The sequence below is a fragment of the Oryza sativa genome, chromosome 7 (genome assembly GCF_034140825.1).
Source record: "Oryza sativa Japonica Group chromosome 7, ASM3414082v1".
Taxonomy (NCBI): Eukaryota; Viridiplantae; Streptophyta; class Magnoliopsida; order Poales; family Poaceae; genus Oryza; species Oryza sativa.
Window position 1 is genome coordinate 5,174,337 of NC_089041.1, and position 20,225 is coordinate 5,194,561.

The window sequence follows — 20,225 nt, forward strand, 5'->3', positions numbered from 1 at the left end:
CAGGATGTTTAATAGCCTTGGGTACTTGCTTGGTTTTATTATTTTCAAATTTTAGTAGATTCATCAACTCCCCAAAAATTCTGAAAATCCCCACTATTTCTTGGATCCAAGTATAGTAAGTAATTGGATCAAGAGAGTAACTAAACTTTTCCCTAAGCTGGCTGTAAAATGCAGTACAAACTGCACACACTTTTGTCCCCACTTTAGTATGCATCTGATACAGAGAAAGGCACTTGGTACACATCTTATTCTCCCAGATGCAGTACACAAGAAGACTGGTCAAGAAAAGAATAGATTAGCCCCAAGAAGAAGAAGGTTCATCTTTTAACCAAGGACAGAGTTTCTTATCAGTCTTCCTCACACTGTCACACAAGCTTTGCTTTTAGGCCACATTCAGGGTGCAACTTTGGCTGTTCAAAGCTACACTCCTGCAAGAAAAGAAGAGAGAAAACAGAGGAAGGGAAAGAAAAGAAAATGTGCATTGGAGAGAATCCATGGTTACTTTGGCAGCTTGGATGTTCTTTTCTCTTCTTTAGCTTGGCATCTTGGCTTCTACCAATGCTTCTTGCTGTTTTTACCACAGTAATTTTGTTGGAAGTGCTTGATGTAGAACTAGAGAAATTACAAAATATGGATATGAAGAATGAAAAGGAGATGTATCTTGAAAAGATATTTTGAGGAAATCAACTAGCAATTAAGTAATGTAAAATTGAAATATACCTAATTTTATAATCTTGTTCGTATATTGTGCAGACAATTCCAGTTGCTCTCAAGTGATAATGCTATTTGCAGGTGGAGCATGCTAATTGGCAAACCAAAAGCATCTTTAGTAAGTGGGTCTACCTTGCTTTGGTTCTAGGGCACAAACTACAATGGATTTCACATCTCATCACAAGATAAGAAACAAAGCCAGGAAATTATTGCTCATCTTATCTTTACCTTTTCCTCTATAGCAAACTTGCAATGTGCTTTTCTAATCAATACAACAAAAATGAGACTTAAAAGAAAAAGAAGAATCAACACTACTACAAACATGTGCAAAGTCACTACTGAAAGAAAGGAGCTCTTGCCCATATCCCTTTGCCAAGAACCTTTGATGCTGAATTTTGTGAGATGGAAGCTTGATGTTGCTCTCTTTAAAAACCCAATCAGTAGGATAGCTTTTGTTTTCAAGAAAGCTAAAGTTTTATGCCTAAAATTGTCTTAAATACCAGTGCTTAGAACAGCATAGGCCACCTTCCCCTAGTTACACCAGCATCCTGCAAGAGACCCACCACAAATGCTGAACTCCTGTTTTTCCCTCCCTTTCTTCCAACACAATGATCTAATCCACAGAAGTGCTTCGGAAGCTTCCATCGATCGGGGCGCGTGCTACCTACGCTCGGCCTGGTGATCTTCCTGATTCTCCAGTTCCTCTGAAGAATTCAAGGTGAAGACCATTAGAAAACCAGAGTAAATAAAGGAAGGAATTGAAAGCCTGCAAGTATAATGTTCAAGGTGACACACATATATTGCTCTGATTGATGAGTAGTAGTTCGTTAAGGGTGCTAGATGCATGTTGGCTAATCATTTCAGATATGATAAGGTTCATGCAGGGTGTTCATTGGGTGGAGTAATTGTTTTCCTTTATTAAAAGGTTAGCATACATCATCATGAGCACTGTTTGTGTAGTGAATACAAATAGTGTGACCATCTTATACATTGTTTTCATTGTGCAATCAAATTTAAGTCATGCCTTTCAAACTTGTACAGTATTAAATTTCGATATGGCAAGCAAGCTTAATTCCATAAAGAAGTCATATTATGGAATGACATAGATATAGTTCATTTTATATTGAACAAATAGAGATTTCAAAAGCCAATCCAGCTTATACTCAGCAAGATGAAACAAAAAGCATGAACATAATTTGAAACATATATGCTCTTTAAATTAGACTGAAGTGGGATAGAAAGATTTCAGTATAAAACTTAAGGTGTTCTTGAACAAGACCGCACCTCAGATAACACGATTAGGCATCGACAATACTTTTCTGCTATATTAATCTTTTATTATCAATAAGAATTTCCAGAGATCCATGGAAGGTTAGTTAAAAGGCCATTAAAAAAACTTGTAGTTGACACATCTCAAGCTAACATTCTGACTAAATTTGGTGAAACAGAAAAAAGGAGAAGAGGAACAAGAAAAAGAGCAGTACATCTCATGTTTGCACGCTATAAAAGTTACCTGTTGTGGATTGGATCTGGTCCATTTGGCACCCTCCTCTTCATGCTGCTGAAAGCATCACCAGCATTGAAATCTTCCAAGCTCCTGTGACTGTGAACTAGTCCTCCATTGATCATCATCCTTCTACCCCCAACACCAAGAACACTACTCCCCGGAGACGGCGGTTTCGCGCTTGTCTCCACCAACAATGACACCAAAATGAGGCCTCCAAATAGGATGGCCAATGTTGTCGCTGATACCCGCCTCGCTGACCTGGCAAACCTGCTCATAATACCCTAATTTCTATATCTTGGGGTATTGTCACCACCACCACCACCCCTCTATGAGCATCTCATAGAGTGGTGCAAGTGAGGAAAGCCCCCCCTCAAATGTGAGGCTTCTTCTCTCTTGTCTCAGCACATTATATTGTTGTGGAGGCAGTGGTATGTGTTTCTTGCTTCTGGTTTTCTTCTCAGCTTCTTTCTTCCTTGAGCTGCTGGCTCTGATGTGCTTTTGAAGGGCCTAGCTAATGAAGAGGCATGGTAGAAATCAAAGGAGGTGAGGCCATGCTTGCTTTTGTCCTTTGCTTTTTGAGTTATGTTGTTTTCCTTCTTTTGTTTCATTTTTCTTTCTCTTAGATCTTGATTGGTAAAAAGAGCCAATTGGAGTTTTAAGATGGCAAACCGAAAATGCTGTCTGATGGACCATCAGGGATTACTTAGTTACCCTTGGAGCAAAACCAAGTTAGAGGATAATTTAGTTTACACAAAAGTGTTTAAGGTAAAGTTTGAGTAAATCTAGGAGGAGGCATGACACATGAGAGATTGCTCTGGTAAAGCAAGGTCCAAAAGCAGATCCTTCAAAGTGTGAAGCACCCTGAAGAAATACACACATCTACCACTTTCAGGTGATATGTCACTGTCCTTATTATTAGATTGTGACTACATGGATCACACTGTTCTCATAAGCCCTACATGGATTACATGATCGTTGCAAGGACATTTTCAGTCTACTGTTGAAAATGTACACTAATTCGACGATTTTTCGCATGCAGTAGAACAAAACTTTTGTTAGGATCTAAACTTGTTCTCTGTGGATTAGAAACATGTTTTGAGGTAGCAACAAACAAAGTTTCCTTGTCTAAAAGCCAGGCTGATGCAGGAGATAAAGACCATAGAACTTCTATATTGTGGAAAGGGCCAAAGGAGTTTGTTATTTTTGAGACAGCCTGACACACTGCTGTACTGAAATCCACTGTTATGCAAGCCAACAAAATTAAAGTGGAACAGGCAGTAGCATTGTTGCCAGAAGGACAGATTCCATTTCTGCATCAGTAAAATACCAAAACTTACTTCACAGTCTTCACCTCCACTAGAAGTAAACTTGAGATTTCAAAACCATGTGCAAAGGATGTAAGCCGTTGTTTTTGAAGAAATAGTATGCTACTGTTCACTGTCTGAAAATTCAAATGCTACCTATTTCATCTGAAAATGCTCTAAGTATGTACAAATCAAGTGTTCAGCAAGTGACACAAACATCAGATTTAGGAAAATAAACACATCCTAGGAATCACAAACGCCACAACTCTTCCGACAATTGCCGGGCAAACCCTCGGCACCTACCATGTATACCGGGTTCTTCTCGCATTCTCCAGCTTCAGCCCATTTCGCGCAACGTGCACTGTTGTCGGAGCATCCTTCTGTCACCTTTGAGACAGGAGGATGCTCATAGGACCTGATACGGATCCACTTTGGTGCAGACCATTTTTCACCTTCTATCACTGGGCAGCTCCCATGGAGGCTGAGCGGGTCCGGTACGCCATCGATATGAAGGCTAAAGAAGAGCACCGTGTCGCCTTTAACTGGTTTCACTGCAATTAAACTAGCCTGGTTATATTCCAAGTGTGTTATGTTTCAGTTTTTGAAGAGAAACTAGAGCCTAGAGAGGTGTCACATTTAAAACACTTCAAAAGGTAACCATTACCTGCCAATCCTTTTTGTGCACATTCAGAGAAAGTGTCATCCTTGGGCTGATTTTCCCACCCCTAAATTGATTAGCACCAGCAATGTTACAAAAACTCATACATCATTTGGATTTGGAAAAGTGAAGGACGTGATATTTGAAATTTACCTCAGCATTGGGGAACACAGTCTCGCCTCCCTTCTCGACAGTGGACAAATACATGAGCACCGTCGCGTAACGGTGGCCTCCCAGTGCTTGATTGACCTTGTCATGGAAATAATCAAAGTGCGGCTCATACTTCTGCCCATGCTCGTATCGGAGTATCTGAATGTTCTCAGCATTTTCTGATGAAAAAAAATAGCAGTAACATTAACTTGGAAAACCTTGCTACTTGAACAATCAATAGAACCAAACAATGAGACAATCTGAGGAAGCCCAGAAGAGTTACCTTCAGGAAGAAAGGTCCATGCTGCAATTCTTTTTTCAATCCTGCTCACCACTGGATCCTTCACAAAACAAGAAACGCATTTCCATTACATTACACCCCAGAATGACAGAATCCATTAGAAAGTACGAGAGCAAGCAACAAAACAAATTACTGCATATCAAACCATTGTTATTACCAAATCTCCTAACTACTGTTACTACCAAATCTGGTCCCTACTATTCCAATTGCTAATGCTAGCTAAGCCAGAAAGTATCAGTTCCTGCAGCAATAGATGGATGGATGGATGCTACTGATATCTGCATCCTTAGTAACTGCTGCTCAGAGGAGAGCCAGTGGTCCAGTAACTGACGCCGGCCTGTATGTTCACCGGTTGCCGGATACCCAGGTTCAGTATTAGTACAGCAGACCACTGATGGTGATCTAAATGTGTTCAGTAATTGCGGCATTGCATCGCAACAGGAATTGCATTGATCCTGTGAACATGTTGATCTGAACAGTTGCCAGTAATTGCGATTGGATGGGATGAATTTAGAGACAAAAGTTGGAGAAGAAATGCAGGGAAATGGACCGTTGTGTGCAGGAGAGATGTCAGCAAGTCAGAACCTAGTTGCAATGATGAGGTCCATTTAACAGTGAATTTCACACAAAAAAAATAGTTTTTTGTTCAGTTCAAATACTATCTTTTAAGCAGTAGTAACTCGTGAAGATTAACTAGAAATCAATTCACTGCAACTGTAGCTGTTAATCTGGCAGACTTGTCTCCCCACAATACAAATGCATTATCGGTTTTCGCTGCAATTGTGCAACCATTTTAAATTCTTTTCAAAAATTGTTTGTAACCCAATTAATATGGCAATTTGTGGCCACCAAAAATACTAATTTCCCACAAACTATATGAACATGGTACAACACAATATCTAAAAGATCATTGTCATTTGTAGCAAAAGACATACTATTGCCTTTGTCCTAAAATATAAGCATTTATGGCGTCCAGATATATAGCCAAAAATGTAGTACCTGGCGCTTGTCGAGGAACATGCCGGAGCTGGTCCGCACCTCGCTCATGACGCTCTTGCCGGACTTGTTGTCCGCCACCATCGACCTCTGCATCTTCCTCTTCCCCTGCTCCAACCACACACACCAATCAATCGAGACGCAGATAGGATTCAGCCATGGTGGTGGCATCTATGATTGCAGCAGGTGCTGACCAGCTTGACGAGGTGGTCGCACTCGTCGTCGGAGAGGAACCCCTTGTAGACGAAGACCCTGGGCCTCCACGACACCGCCCTGACGCGGGACGCGTTGAACGGCGGCGCGGCGGCGACGGCCCCGACGCCGTCGTCCCCGGCCTCTCCGAGGAGGAGCAGCGGCACGACGGCCGTCGCGGTGAGCAGCAGCGCGAGCGCCAGCAGCGCGCCGCGCATCCTCTTCCTCATCGCCATCATCACCACCGCCACCATGCCCGTGCGCGCGTGCGTGCCAGCCAGTAATTCCTTCGAACACTCCAGCTACAACACGCAAGAAAGCTCGCGTCGGCTCGGTCATAGATTTATACCGGGTGAAATCCGGAGACGGAGGCGCCCGCGGGGTGGTGGCGCGCGGCGACGGTGGATTTGAGCCTTACTTTTTTTTTCTGACTTTCTTTTTCCGGTGGTTTTGGTCGCCGGCGCGCGGCGGCGCCGGCGGTTTGAGCCCACGGCATGGCGGAAACAAGAGGAAACGGGCGGGGTAAAGGGGGTTGACTCCAAGCTTTTAATCCTCTTTCTACTGACATGCGTTGACCGGAGTAGATTGTCTAATTTGTGTTAGGAGTATCGATTTTACATGAGTTTGTTCCTATGCTGACTTTTTTCCTCCTTTAAAATGCATGAATTTTACATAAATTTCATATAAATTAGTCTAATTTGTTCGAAAGTCCCATAAAGTTTCTCCAATCTAAAGAAGGGTGTGTCTAGTTCACGCTAAAATTAGAAGTTTGGTTGAAATTGAAACGATGTAATGGAAAAGTTGAAAGTTTGTGTGTGTAAGAAAGTTTTGATGTGATGAAAAAGCTGGAAGTTTGAAGAAAAAGTTTGGAACTAAACTCGGCCGAAGATCTAGATTTGAATTTAGGTTGGAAGGTTATATACATATGCGTATGGTTTTAGGCTCGCATGGCGGAAACTTAAGGAAACAAAGCAGGATAAAGGGAGTTGACTCGAAGCTTTCTTTTATCCTTTTTTTCTACTGACATGGAGGCAGTGAAATTTGTGGATTTTAACTGGTTCGTGGACTTTGCGTTGGCATCAGGGGCATTGACCTGATGACCGGAGTAGATCGCCTAATTTGTGTGTTTTTCTTTTTTTGCGATTGTCTAATTTGTGTTAAGAGCATCAATTTTGCATGAGTTTGTTCATATGCTCATTTTTTTTCTTTTTTTCTTTAGAAAATGGTTTGTTTATTTGAGTTGAGAGCTCCATTTTCAAATCCTTTAAACCGCATGAATTTTACATAAATTTGATATAAATTAGTTTATTTCCTAAGGAAAATCCTTTAAAATTTCTTCAATCGAAAGAAATGCCTAGATTTGAAGTATTGTGGAAGGTCATATGCATGTTATGGAATGTATTTATATGTGGAATAAGTTCACCGGAGGTCCCTCAACTTAACAACGAGATTTTTTGAGGTCCATTAACCATAAAACCAAAAATTTGTACCCTTAAACTCACACAAACTGTGCACTCAAGGTCCTATGGCAGTATATATGTGTGGTTTTGCTGACGTGGAATCTAGTTAGCAAAAAGAATTAAAAAAAATATATGGGGCCCACATATCAGCTGCACCTATTTTTTTCTTCTCTTTTCTCTCTTCTCTCTTCTCTTCTTCAGGCCGGCGGCGGGCGAGCGCCGCGGCGGCAGAGTAGCAGTGGACAAGTGCGACAGTGATGCGGCGGTGGGCTACGGGCGGAGCGGACAGCAGGTGAGCTCGGCGGCGGGCGCCTCCGGATGCTACAGCACCACGATGTTGTTCGGCGCCTTGGCCGTGTCATTCGCCCTGAGCTTCTTCCTCATCACCATCTTCATCTGCTCTCGAGCTCTCCGCATTGCCCGTCGTCGGCGTGATCGTCCACTTGTCATGGAGCAGGAGCAGCAGCGGCCGACGCCGCCGAGGTTCGGCCTAGACGCCGCCACCATCGCGTGCCTCCCGTCGTTCCCGTACGTGCGAGCCCATGACAACGGCGAGATCTCGGACACGGCGGCGTCGGTCGAGTGCGCGGTTTGCCTCAGCGCTGTCGACGAGGGGGAGATGGTGAGGCAGCTCCACCAGGAGTGCATCGACATGTGGCTCTCGTCCCACGCCTCGTGCCCGATCTGCCGCGGGAAGGCCGCACCAGCCGACGAGCTTGCCGACTCCATAGCTGCGCGCATCTCAGTGACGCCCGATGTCGTCGTGCGAGCCTCCTCGCCGCCGTCGCGCTCGTCCGCCGTGTGCTCCGCCCGCAGCCCGCCACCGCTTCGCTGCCGCACTCGCTCCCTGCTGCTCTGCAGCAGCGCTCCGCCGCGGCGCTCGCCCACCGCCGGCTTGAAGAAGAGAAGAGAGAAGAGAGAAAAGAGAAGAAAAGAGAAGAAAAAAAATATGTGCAGCTGACATGTGGGCGTTATGTACTTTTTTTAATTTTGAGTAAATTGCATTGGTGGTACACAAATTTGTTAGGTAGGTGCAATTTAGTACATAAATTTATAAAATACTTGTTTCATTACATGAACTTGTCTAGTTCATGCGAACAAGGACCAAAATAAGCTGATGTTGATTAGGATGTGACATGCATACGTGTAGTGAGTATGCATAAGACATGCAATATTTATAATTTTGGTCTCAATTGTATCCTTTATCATGGAAATGATGACTTTCATACATTTCTAACCCTTATATTATTGCTCAGTTTTTTTAAACTTTTTATACTATCACTATATCCTATTCTATTTTTCATTGAAGAGGTGTATGTCAATATCAACCTTCTCAGATATATGTTTACTAGTATCCTAATCAACCCCTAAATCAATAAGATTAGCTATGTAGTATCCTTTTCGCCTTCCTCCGCACGCAGCAGACAAGTTCATGTACCAAAACGAGCATTTTACAAGTTTGTACACTGAATTGCACTCACCTAACAAGTTCGTGTACCGGAGATGCAATTTACTCTTTAATTTTTTTGCTGACTAGGAGCCACGTCAGCGAAACCACCCATATATACTACCATAGAATCTTGAGTGCATGGTTTGTGTGAGTTTAGGGGTACACATTTCTGATTTTATGTTTAAGGGATCTTTAAAAAAATCTCGTTGTTAAGTTGAGGGACCTCCGGTGAACTCCTTCATATGTCCCTGAAGTCTCAACTGCGTGTTCCATCGATGTATCAGAGAGTTTCCCGTTGGAAAAGGTTTATTTTGCGTCCTTAAACTATGTGGTTAGTTTGATCCACGTTCACAAACCGTACTATCGGCTATAAAGGCTTCCACAACTGGTAAAATCGGATTAATTTATCTCCTTGTATACTTTTGAGATGGTGGTTTTGTTATATGTGATATCTAAGTGACACTTTAATCTGGTCTTTTATGTAACGTAACGGCTATGTGGCATTCTAGCTAAAAAAAAAAGTAAATTTCACAAAACTACGAATACTTTGATCAAATTATCACAAAACTATATATTTAAGTTGATGTATTATAAAACTACATATTTAACAATAGATTTATCACAAGACTACAAATTTAAGGCTAAGTATCACAAAACTAAAGATTTAATAATAAAATTATCATAAAAATCACATCTTTAGGGTTTAAATGTTTAGCACTAATAGTATGATTGAGTTATAAACGTCCAATTTTTCTAATTAAATTAGTGCTAAACCCATAGTTTTGTGATAACTTTGTTACTAAATTTATAGTTTTGTGGTATATTTAATGTTAAAAAAAACTTAGTTTTGTGATACAATATTTTAAATATATAGTTTTGAGATAATTTGGTTAATATTTCTATAGTTTTGTGAAATTTACTTTAAAAAATAAAAAGTATATATGACCACATATGGTTGCATTCGTTCTCACCTTTTGGAGAGAGATGTTTAGCGAGCACAGAACGAGAAAGCTCATTAGTATAAAGTATTACTCCCTCCGTCCCACAATATAAGGGATTTTAAGTTTTTGCTTGCAACGTTTGACCACTCGTCTTATTCAATTTTTTTTTTGCAAATGTAAAAAACAAAAAGTTATGCTTTAAATACTGTAGATAATAAAGTAAGTCACAAATAAAATAAATAATAATTTCAAAAAATTTTGAATAAGACGAGTGGTCAAACGTTAAAAGCAAAAACTCAAAATCTCTTATATTATGGGACGGAGGGAGTAATTATTATAAACATGAAAAATAAATTTATTTGATTTTTAAATAATTTCTATATGGAAATTTTTTGCAAAAAAACACATTACTCCCTCCATTCCTAATTGATCTTCATATTACATGAGCGCACAAGACCAAAAAAATATAATAACTCTCTCATGCTACATTTACTTTAGCAATAAACTTGATACATGCACAATCCCCACTATTTCTTAGCCAATAGCAAATCAAAACACTTGTGTGTATGGATGTATACATCAATGCTCATTTACCCCAATGCACAAATAACGAATAGACTTAATGAGTGAACACAAATATTATGATCATTTAGGAATATTTTCAAAAAAATTATATGATGATCAATTTGAAATGGAGGGAGTATTTAACAGTTTAAAAAGCGTGCTAACGGAAATTGAGGAAGTTGAAGTTTCGAGTTGGAAAAAAGAACTAAAGCCTAAGTCTCCTAGCAAAATTAAAAATATCGTATTGGCCCACGTATCATGCTCTCCCTCATCCTCACTCCTCTCTCACAACATCGATCTGCCAGAGCTCGAGAAGGAGAGGTGGCAGACAACGCCAAGATCGCTTCGTGAGTTCAACGTCGTTGAGTCCATATGTGGGTGGACGAGGTCAATGTACTTGTCTTGCTCTTGTGTCCCACCGCTACGTGAGCTAAGGAGCCATGGGTGCACGTCGTAAGCCAACGGTCGGCCTTGTCTCTAGCCCCGATGCGGTGGTGGAGGTCGGTATTAGCAGGATTTTGCTGGAGGGAGAAGAGAGGGAGATGGAAATGGAAATGGAAGAGAACGAAGGGCTCATTAATAGATGGGCCTTATATTTCTGCTCTGTCCATGAAAAGTGGATAAAGCCAACGATATCATGTAAGATAAAATCAGCGTAGAAAATCACGAAGGAGGCAGAATGAACCGTTTAACTTTTTAACTATTAAGGAGAACATTTTTTTTAAAAAAAAACTCATGCATTTTATTGATTATAGATAACTAAGTACATATCACATGACTTATCCCCAGCGGAAAATCAATTGCAAGTACAACCAGTTTTGCAAAAGGGCCCCACGAAGATAGCCAAATTAACATAAGCTCCTGAAATTTGCTAGGAAGGACTCCTAAGAAACTAGAAAATTCAATCAAGTCCTTCTCTTCTCCACAAGATAGCAAGCTAGATCCATGGCTGCAATGGTGACGAAAAAACCAAGAGTAACTGCAGATGAAAACGCAAGGAAGTATACTCAAAAGGGCCTCCGCTTGGAGGTTGAGGCTTCCATGACAAAACCATGAAAACTCAGATTCTCTCTGAAGATGTACTGTCGGTGACGAAGGAGGCTTGCATATTTGTGGTTGCCACGCAGGAGGAGATGAACCAAATGGCTGGCACAATTTGTGAAGTAAACTTTTACTTTCAGTTGGAGGCGTCGTATGAGGATAGAAATCAAACAATTAAGTGGTCAGAACTCTCACGTGCAATGGGCTTGAAATGGTAGGCTACAGGCAGATCTCAATCCATCAAATGGATCATTTGGGCCTCCATTTATTAGTTACTCCGTACCCACCTACACACACAAAAACAAAACCAGAGTTTCCTTATCAACAATTCTACGCTGCTGTGCTTAATTGGACGTTACTAATTGATTAATATTAGAAAAATGTTACTATTCCCTCAACAGAATGAGCGCTTAACTGAATATGTACCACTCAAACAGTCATTAGCAGTTAGCATGCATTTGATCATATATAGGGGTGGTGGATATCGAGTTAGCTCGGCTCGGCTCAGCAGCCAGCTCCTTTAGCTCGTCAGCCATATCAACATTTGTGCGCAGATTACATGTCCATCCAATATGTAATAGGGAAAACTTCAAGTCCATGGTTAACATAATAACATGTCCATGGTCCATGCAAATATGCCACAATGCAAGTTGCCATGCAACTAGATTAGATAGTACTATATTACAATCCAGAACTTCAGGTCCATCAGACCATCATAGAATCACACAAGTTACATGCCAAGTTGCCAACTTCAACACCAAAACAAGCAAGTAACATCTCCCTTCCATCAAGCAACACCAAGAGTTGAAGACAACACCATCCTCCTCAGCATCAAGACCATCACAGAATTACTAGCTGCTTGCCACAACACAATGTGGGAACTCCACAAACTCAATGATTTTCATCATCTACCTCCTATAGAAAGAGTTTAAAAATTAGCATTAGTTCATTAAATACAAGTATATAAATATCAAAGGCATAAGGACAAACAAAGCTGATTTGAAAGGGGCTGCTCGGCTGACCTGACTCCACCTCACTAATGGGCTTTTCTTGCTTGGGCCCTGGTCCTGGACTCCTACTGTTGGAATAAGTTCACTTTGGGTTCCTTTATTTGTCGCCTACTCTGATTTTCGTCTCTTGACCGTAAAACCAAGTACGACCCGTCCCCCAACTTATGAAAATCGGGCAAACGAGGTCCCTCGATGGTTTTGGCTGACGTGTCGCCTACGTGGCTTGTTTGAACAGTTCTCCGTCCCAGGTGGCATTGACGTGGCGCTTACATGGCAATTATATCTCGAAAAAATAATAAAAACTGTGGGCCCACCTGTCAGCTACCCACAAAAGAATAATTTAAAAATAGCGGGGCCCATGTGGGCCCACATGTCAGTCTAACTCACCCCTCCTCTTCTGCTTCCTCTCTCCCTTCTCCCCTCTTCATCTTTCTTGCGTTGGGGGGAGGGGATGCGGCCGGCGACAACGACGGCGGTAGAAATGGAGAAGAGTGGCCGCCAGCCATCTCTCTCTTCCACGTGCTTGCCGGTAGGCCAGGGAGCTCGCTTAGCTGTCCGCCGCCCTCCTCCCTGATAGCTAGCAGCAGGAGAAAAAGGAACGGCACACGCGCGCTCACCGGTAGGCTAGGGAGCTCGCCTAGCCGTCCGCCGCCCTTCTCCCCGATGGCCGCCGGCGGGAGAAGAGGGAGCGACGTGCGGCGGCGTCAGTGGTGGGAGAGGAGGGAGCGGCGCCGGCGGGAGAGGAGGGAGCGGCACACACCCTCCACCGTAACCCACCTCCACCACCATCGTCGCGTGCGCTCATGGCAGAGAACGGCAGGAGCGACCGCCGCGGCGCTCACGGCGGAGGACGGCGAGGACGTAGAAGCCGGAGCCCTCGTGCGCGACAGCGGCGGTGAGGTTGGTCCACTCCTCAGGGGGCAGCACGGCGGGTGCCCACTCCAGCTCCCCAATGGCTCCCCTATGGCGGGTGCCCGCTCGCCGCAACGCTGGCCGGTCCTGGCGGCGGCCGCGTGCTGGTGCTGGAGCGGGGTGGTGCGCCCGCGGAGATCCCGCCACGTGGGATGATCTGTGGGGCCCATATTTATTTTTTTGTCGCTGACATGTGGGCCCACGTGGGCCCCACTATTTTTAAATTATTCTTCTGTGTGTAGCTGACCGGTGGGCCCACGGTTTTTATTATTTTTTCGAGATATAATTGCCACGTAAGCGCCACATCAATGCCACGTGGGATGGAGACCTAGTCAAACAAGCCACATAGGCGCCACGTCAGCCAAAACCGCCGAGGGATCTCGTTTGCCCGGTTTTCGTAAGTTGGGGGACGGGTCGTACCCAATTTTGTGGTCTAGGGATGAAAATCGAACTGGGCGACAAATAGAGAGGCCGAAAGTGAACTTATTCCCCTAATGTTTCTCTGGCTCATTGGGCTCGTCAACAGTTTGCGAGCTAGCTCGTTATAGCCACCGAGCTAAATCTGAATTTTAAATTTTTAAATTTATTTATTAAAATATTTTTAAAATATATTTTTTAAAAGTTTTACAAATCTACACCCCTAATGCCACCCTTCCTGAGGATGTTTTTGTGACGTGGCACACGTCCGTTAGTGTATTCTAATGGCCACATGGAGGGTCGCCGGTCATTTTGCAGGCAACCTCCTTGCCGCGGTGCTGCCCTCCCAAAGGGTTATAAAGAGAGCCACCTGCAAAACAATCGTGGTTGGCCATTTACAGGCGGACCCCTTGCCGCCCTCCTAGAGAGTTGCAAGGGTCATCTGTAAAATATTTACGCAACCGTTGGACCACACCAATGCATGTGTGCACGTTATAAAAAATGCTCTCTGGAAGTGCGTTTTTAAAAAAGCCCTCTCAAGGAGAGTTAGGGTGTAGATTTGTAAACCTTTTTTAAAAAATTTGTGTTTTTAATATTTTAATAAATAAAATTTAAAATAAAAAAAATCAATCCTTGCTCAGCTTGTTAGCATTTCTCAACGAGCCGAGCTGTTCACAAGCCAAGTGAGCTACCAAGCCGAGTATGTTGTCCAGCCCAGTCCATGTTATATGCAGTCCGAAGTCTGAACTGAGAAGAGTAGTGCAACTCATCATATGATACCATGCGTGCTGCTTCGTTATTTTTCACTCCCTTCCGTTGAACCTTTTTGGAAAATCCATTCCACTGAAGTTAAATTCGGCTAAACTATACAAAAAAAAATTTTGGGGAGAGAATAAAATATAAAAAGATTCAATTGATATCAACAAACAGAATTCTGAAACAACTCAGAATAGGAGTTTCTTTTTATCGAAACAGAATAGATTTATTCTTTAGAGTAAATTGTACCCACGGTACATCAACTTAGCAGGTGGGTGCAATTTAGTGCAAAAACTTAAGAAATGAGTGTTCTAGTGCAAAAACTTGATATGTAGATGTAATTTAGTACAATAACTTTATAAGTGATCATATAAATACGACAACTTGCAAGATAGCTATAATTTTGATACAATAAATTAACAAGTTATGCGGCAACTTAATTATTTAGAGCATTTTTTATATAGATTCAATTTTTAAGTACTTTGACAATATACAGTAGTGTATTTGTATAAGCATATTTATATTTTTTTTCCTAAAAGTCAATTAAACTGATGTAGAAATTATTATATTTCGATTGATATTTGAGAAGGTGAAGAAAATAAAAAAAAATTAAAAGGTAATTGGATGTAAATTGTATGTGCAGTATAATTCTTAAAGATTAAATTCAATATTATAAGGTAATATGATAATATCCGTAGGATTACATAGCATATTGACATGGTGAAAAAAATTTACCTAGCATATACTTAGCCAAGTTGATGCACCAAAATACTAAATTGTCAAAGTTCTTATGCTATAACGCGCTACTTGTTAAGTTGTTGCACCCAGACATTCAATTCTCTACTATATCACACTCACATGTCAAGTTGTTGTACCATAAGTGCAATTTACTCTTTATTAAATAATAGAAAGGGTTACAACTTGCTGTCATAATAAAAAAAATTGGACGTATTTTGACATAGCAATGAATTAAGCATAGGGACTACATTCATCAAACATACTCCCTCATCTCCCTCATCTCTTAAATGTTTAATGCCATTGATTTTTTTTAATTAAGTTTTACCATTCATCATATTTAAATAAATTACATGTATATGATTTATTCTGTCATGATTTATTTTATTATTAAGAGTATTTTAAGCATAAATTATATTTTTATATATTGAATTCCCTCACGAATGTACTGCCCGTTCAAAAGGATCTCTCTAATAACACTCCCCAGCTAAAAATAACTCATAAAAACAGTAATGGTAAGAGTGTCAGCCAATAGGAGTCCACCGAATATATACTCACAAACAGTAAAACTCATAAAATCCTTTTTATACACAAAACATGCCGCCGGCATACCACCGCCGCCACCACCACCACCACCAGCCTCAAAAATTCCTAGGTCAAATAAATTTGACGCGAGTATAAATATCAACAGGCGAAAGAATCCCCAAGAAGGCAAGAACATCATTGATCAGGTGTCAGAAATCAGCAGCTTGAAACGGAGCCACCGACCAAAAGAATGAACGAATCATATATCAGGTCCAGTCCAGAAGATGAGCGCTCCTCCGAACCGTCAGCATCGCTGAATGCTGATGATTTTCTGGTGTTCCAACAGCGAGCTGAGCTTACGAGTTAACATCGTCTCTATTTGCTCCAAAATACGGCTAATTTTTGCTGCCATTGTCATCTCACGTTGCAGCACCGTGAGCTTCCGGACTGCAGTTTTCTCCAGAGGCAGATCATGTGCTGAGGGGACTGATAGTGAGCCGTGAAGTAGCCGTCGAAGCAGCCAGACTGGTAGAACCTGACATCGTGCCGGTATTCGACCGGCCGAAGCGTGTTGTTGAACTTCTCGACCCACATGCCCATGTTTACATCTTCCATCTTAAATAGCTGAAACAGAAATACACTACAGTTTAGTTCAAGTTACAGCAGGATGTACGGTAGGACATACTAGGTCCAGTTGATGCTTACCCGAAGTGTCTGATTGTCAAATTCAGATACAATGTAGCGTGCAATATCGGCTGAAATTACATAGCCAGGTCCATTGGCATAATTTGGATATGCCTCCTCTGGCCATTCCTGAAAATAGAATCAGAATTGCAACATTAGAATATTACAATTGCCAAAAAAAAAAACTATCTAATATGATGCCTGCCAAGAGGAGTTATCATTGCAACATTAGAATATTACTATTGCAAAAATAAAAGAAGCTATCCAATATGATGACAAGAAGAGGTCTCATCCATTTCTTATGCTAAAAGCTGACAGCTAAGGACAGTGCAGAAGATTGAGCGCCAGCTTTTTCATGAGATATGTACAATTTGAACAACCGGCATGTTTGCCTTGTTCAAAGGGCCAAGCTAACATGGATTTTAAATATGTGAAGATACTATATATTTGAATATAATTTAGTGGCACGGCTAATGGTTCATAGTCATATAAAAGGGGAAACATGAACAATGGTATGCATGTCGACGATTTCATCAAAAGAAGAAGAGAAAATAAGAACAACATGTGCTAGTTGGTGAATATCTAATGATTGGCTAGCAAGCATATGAAAACACAACTGCAAGGCAAATAGGGTATTGCATGTTTCACAACACAATATCCTTTCAAGTTGCACTTGTCTAATGTGATATTCATAGTAGTTGCTTTAAAATAAGGGAAAGAACAATTTACCTCATAAGTTACAGCCCACTTGCCAGATCTTAGTGGCCTATGGAAGTAGTTCATGCTTCCTACGTACACACTCTTATCACTTCGAACTTTCTTCACTTGATCCAGTACTGAGTCAATTCTAACAAATGTATCATCATCACATTTCATGATGTATTTTGCGGGTATGACTCGCACCTGCATAAACAGACCAAATTAAATGAGCATAAATATGGATAAATTGGAACGCAGAGAAGCATGTGAGATGGGATAGCAGCTAATGTCTAATAACAAAACAGTCCTACATGTTCAATTCACTTACCCCATACTCAGCAATAGCAATGGTCTTCAAAACAACAAGGTCATAGCTATCCATGAAAGGAACTATAACAATGTCTTGAAAGAACTCTGCTTCCCTTTTCAGCTCTGCATTAACCTCCTTTTTCCCATTCTGTAAATTTACTTTAATTGGTTAGATTATGAATTTACTCAAAAGAGTAGTAAAACCATTAAGTCAATCGATAGTTACCAGAGCCACAAAGAACCGAGCTACTATATTAGTCGATTTCCTTGTATACATCATCCACGACTTCCGTACAGCCATCCGCTCAGCAAAATGGCTGGCTGCTGAAAGAATACCAATAAAAAGCTCAACAGGCTCAGTTGGTAGTGGTGGTGCCCTCCACTGTTCAGACATTTCAAGGTATCTCTCTGGGGCAAAACTAGGATGCGAATTGGGCAGGGAACTAGCAAAAATGGATTCGATATCGATGTCTCCATTCAGAGATAAGCCGGTTGCATCCTCAAGAGTGTAACCCTGCAGAGACCATTAGTTGGGCAAAATTAGTTATGGAGATCTCAGGATGGTGCTCAAGAACTCATGCAACTGAATGACTTTTTGATGCTTTAAGAAAAACCTACAGTGCGATAAGGAAAGGAAGTAACATGCCGCCCATCAACATTGACATGGTAACCTTCCAAACCAGCTGTTAGAGTCAAAACAAACAGCTTGCCTTCTGCGAAGGGGTATGGCCAACTGATGTGCACATCCTTTGGCCTACCAATTAGACGCTTTACCCACCACTTCATCTTCGATTCCTCAGACTTCTTGTCGTCGTCACGAATCCATTTCTCACACTTAAGTTGGCCATCAACTGAAAGACCAAAGACATCACCATGAAGCAAAGTCGCTACACTCTTAAAGTAGAAGAGATCTTCAGTGTAACTTTAATTGTAAGTACAAGTCTTTTTCCTGTATCACAAGAAACTAGATCTGCTGCAAAAAATGATGTTCCAACTTTGTCTTGAAGAATGCCCAGTTATGAGATGCTGCAAGCTTTAAGATGCTCGCTGCAACTCTCGTATAGCTCTCTTTTTTTAGAACAAACTCTGGTATAGCTCATTCAAAAAATAGACCTACTGTTATCAAGCATGCTTGCAAGTTGGAAGCTTCTACACTCCCACAATATTTGCTAAATTAGATTAATTGCAACCAATTTGACGTTTAGGCTATTACAAGCCAAACTAAGCAATCAACCCGTTGAGCTCCCTCTAATTGAGGAAGAAAAAGAGAAGAATAATAAGTTAACACTTCCCACCGACACCGCAGCACGTTATCAAGTCAAACTCGACATTCAGGCAACAGACACGGTTTCAGGTCAAACACAATCACCATCAAAATATTCTCCAGAAATTGGTAAACAAACCCAGCCCTTCTCTAGAAATTTCTTGCCAAAGGCTGAACCTTTCTGGCCAATTTCCACCAAGCAAAGCTATTCCACGCAATTTAGACCACTGAAGTTGACGCCTCTAATTTTTCCTAACTAACAAACCGCCCCCTTCACACCTAACTCCAGATCATCAACATCGAATTTGCCGATTCTAAACTAACGGAATGCAATCATGGAATCACACCACCAGACGATCTGATTGAAGCAAATCCGAATCCAATCCAATCAAATCAAATCAAATCAAATCGAACCGAATGAAATTAGTAAAATGGAATGAATCAGAAGAGCTCGATCTCCGCGCTGCGAGCTCACCTGTCTCGTCGGCAGGGCGGGAGGCGTAGCCCTCGCAGCGCTGCGACTGCCCCCACTGCATCCGGTAGCAGCTGTTCATCTCGATGACCGGCTTGCCGGAGTAGTCGCCGCGGATCCTGGGGTTGAAGTGGAGTATCCTGGGCGGGGCCTCCCCGTCCACGGCCTTGGTCCCGACCAGCTCCACCATGAACTGCGACACCATGAGCGGCTCCTGCCCGGACTTCCTCTCGGCGATCTTCGGGTCGTACTCCGGCCGCGCCGCCCTCGGCCGCGCCACCACCGTCACGTGCGACCCCACCGCGAGCCCGCACGGCAGCTCCACCGTCCTCACCCCGTCCCCGGGCAACCCGTCCGCGTGCACCGAGATCGAGGTCGGGCACGTCGGCGCCGTCGACGACGACGAAGCTTCCTCCGCCGCCGCAGCAGCAGCAGTCCTGAGGTGGTCGAGGTGCGGCCTCGCCGCGGCGAACGCCTCCGCGGCGGTCCCGTCGAACGGGGTGGCCGTCGCGTTGGGCCGGGGGAGGAGGAGCAGCGACGAGAAGATCGGGAGCGCCCCAGCCGCCGCGGCAGCAGCAGAAGCCGGCGCGGGAGACACCGCCGTGGCGGGGCGGCGGAGGACGGGGGAAGCGAACGCCGAAGACGACGACGAGGCCTCGAGCTCGCGGCGGCGTGGGCGGTGGGTGGGCATCGCCGCGCCCGCCGCGGCGTCGGAGGAGGGGAAGAGGTCGAGGGAGGGGAGCTCGAAGAGGAGGAGGAAGGCGAGGTAGGCGGCGGCGGCGAGGAGCAGGGCCGCGCGGCCGAGGCGCTTCCGCGGCGGCGGCGGCATCGTGGAAGGTTCTAGAAGGTGGTGGAGGGGGAGGAAGGGGAGGAAGTAGCCGTTTCGAGTGGAGGAGGGGGAGATGCGGGGTGGTACTAATACCTGTCGGGGATTGGACTTAACGGGGATCGGGGGACCTGACCGTTGTGTGTTGGGAGGCTGGCGCTAGCGGTGGTGAGCTGCGGCGGGTGGAACACCAAACACCGCAACTCCGCAATGGCAGCACATGTGAATTGTGAGCTCTACAACCACACGCACGCTTTTAAAGCTTATTAAGGTGATCCCACTCTAAAATTTTTCACCCTGTCACATCGAACGTTTGAACACCAGTATGAATTATTAAGCAC

The 20,225-nt window shown here is 43.0% G+C and overlaps 3 protein-coding genes across 3 annotated transcripts; all 3 read right to left on the reverse strand.

The window, feature by feature from the left end:
• Positions 1–905: 905 nt before the first annotated feature.
• Positions 906–3,493, reverse strand: LOC9267482 (uncharacterized). Its single transcript, XM_066312153.1, has 2 exons — positions 2,225–3,493; positions 906–1,415 (listed from the first exon to the last, which is right to left on the reverse strand). The coding sequence occupies exons 1-2, from the start codon at positions 2,491–2,493 to the stop codon at positions 1,376–1,378; spliced, it is 309 nt and encodes a 102-aa protein (XP_066168250.1). The 5' UTR covers positions 2,494–3,493; the 3' UTR covers positions 906–1,375.
• Positions 3,494–3,643: 150 nt separating this feature from the next.
• LOC4342642 (probable prolyl 4-hydroxylase 6) lies at positions 3,644–6,132 on the reverse strand. The gene is made up of 6 exons (XM_015789486.3): positions 5,822–6,132; positions 5,631–5,735; positions 4,614–4,671; positions 4,334–4,509; positions 4,187–4,247; positions 3,644–4,073 (listed from the first exon to the last, which is right to left on the reverse strand). The coding sequence occupies exons 1-6, from the start codon at positions 6,071–6,073 to the stop codon at positions 3,766–3,768; spliced, it is 960 nt and encodes a 319-aa protein (XP_015644972.1). The 5' UTR covers positions 6,074–6,132; the 3' UTR covers positions 3,644–3,765.
• Positions 6,133–15,599: 9,467 nt separating this feature from the next.
• LOC4342643 (hydroxyproline O-galactosyltransferase GALT6) lies at positions 15,600–19,943 on the reverse strand. The gene is made up of 7 exons (XM_015789197.3): positions 19,062–19,943; positions 17,941–18,173; positions 17,549–17,836; positions 17,342–17,470; positions 17,044–17,217; positions 16,336–16,443; positions 15,600–16,254 (listed from the first exon to the last, which is right to left on the reverse strand). Exons 1-7 carry the CDS (start codon positions 19,885–19,887, stop codon positions 16,045–16,047), a joined length of 1,968 nt encoding a protein of 655 aa, XP_015644683.1. The 5' UTR covers positions 19,888–19,943; the 3' UTR covers positions 15,600–16,044.
• Between the last annotated feature and the right edge of the window lie 282 nt (positions 19,944–20,225).

Coding starts and splice junctions, on each gene's coding strand:
- LOC9267482 (XM_066312153.1), bottom strand. CDS start 2,493: ATGAGCAGGTTTGCCAGGTCAGCGAGGCGGGTATCAGCGACAACATTG. Junction 1,416..2,224: donor CCAGATCCAATCCACAACAG/GTAACTTTTATA, acceptor TGAATTCTTCAG/AGGAACTGGAGAATCAGGAA.
- LOC4342643 (XM_015789197.3), bottom strand. CDS start 19,887: ATGCCGCCGCCGCCGCGGAAGCGCCTCGGCCGCGCGGCCCTGCTCCTC. Junction 17,837..17,940: donor CTTCCTTTCCTTATCGCACT/GTAGGTTTTTCT, acceptor TGGTCTCTGCAG/GGTTACACTCTTGAGGATGC. Junction 16,444..17,043: donor AGTGGGCTGTAACTTATGAG/GTAAATTGTTCT, acceptor TTCTATTTTCAG/GAATGGCCAGAGGAGGCATA.
- LOC4342642 (XM_015789486.3), bottom strand. CDS start 6,073: ATGGTGGCGGTGGTGATGATGGCGATGAGGAAGAGGATGCGCGGCGCG. Junction 4,672..5,630: donor TGTTCCTCGACAAGCGCCAG/GTACTACATTTT, acceptor TGTTTTGTGAAG/GATCCAGTGGTGAGCAGGAT. Junction 4,510..4,613: donor ATGGACCTTTCTTCCTGAAG/GTAACTCTTCTG, acceptor TTTTTTCATCAG/AAAATGCTGAGAACATTCAG.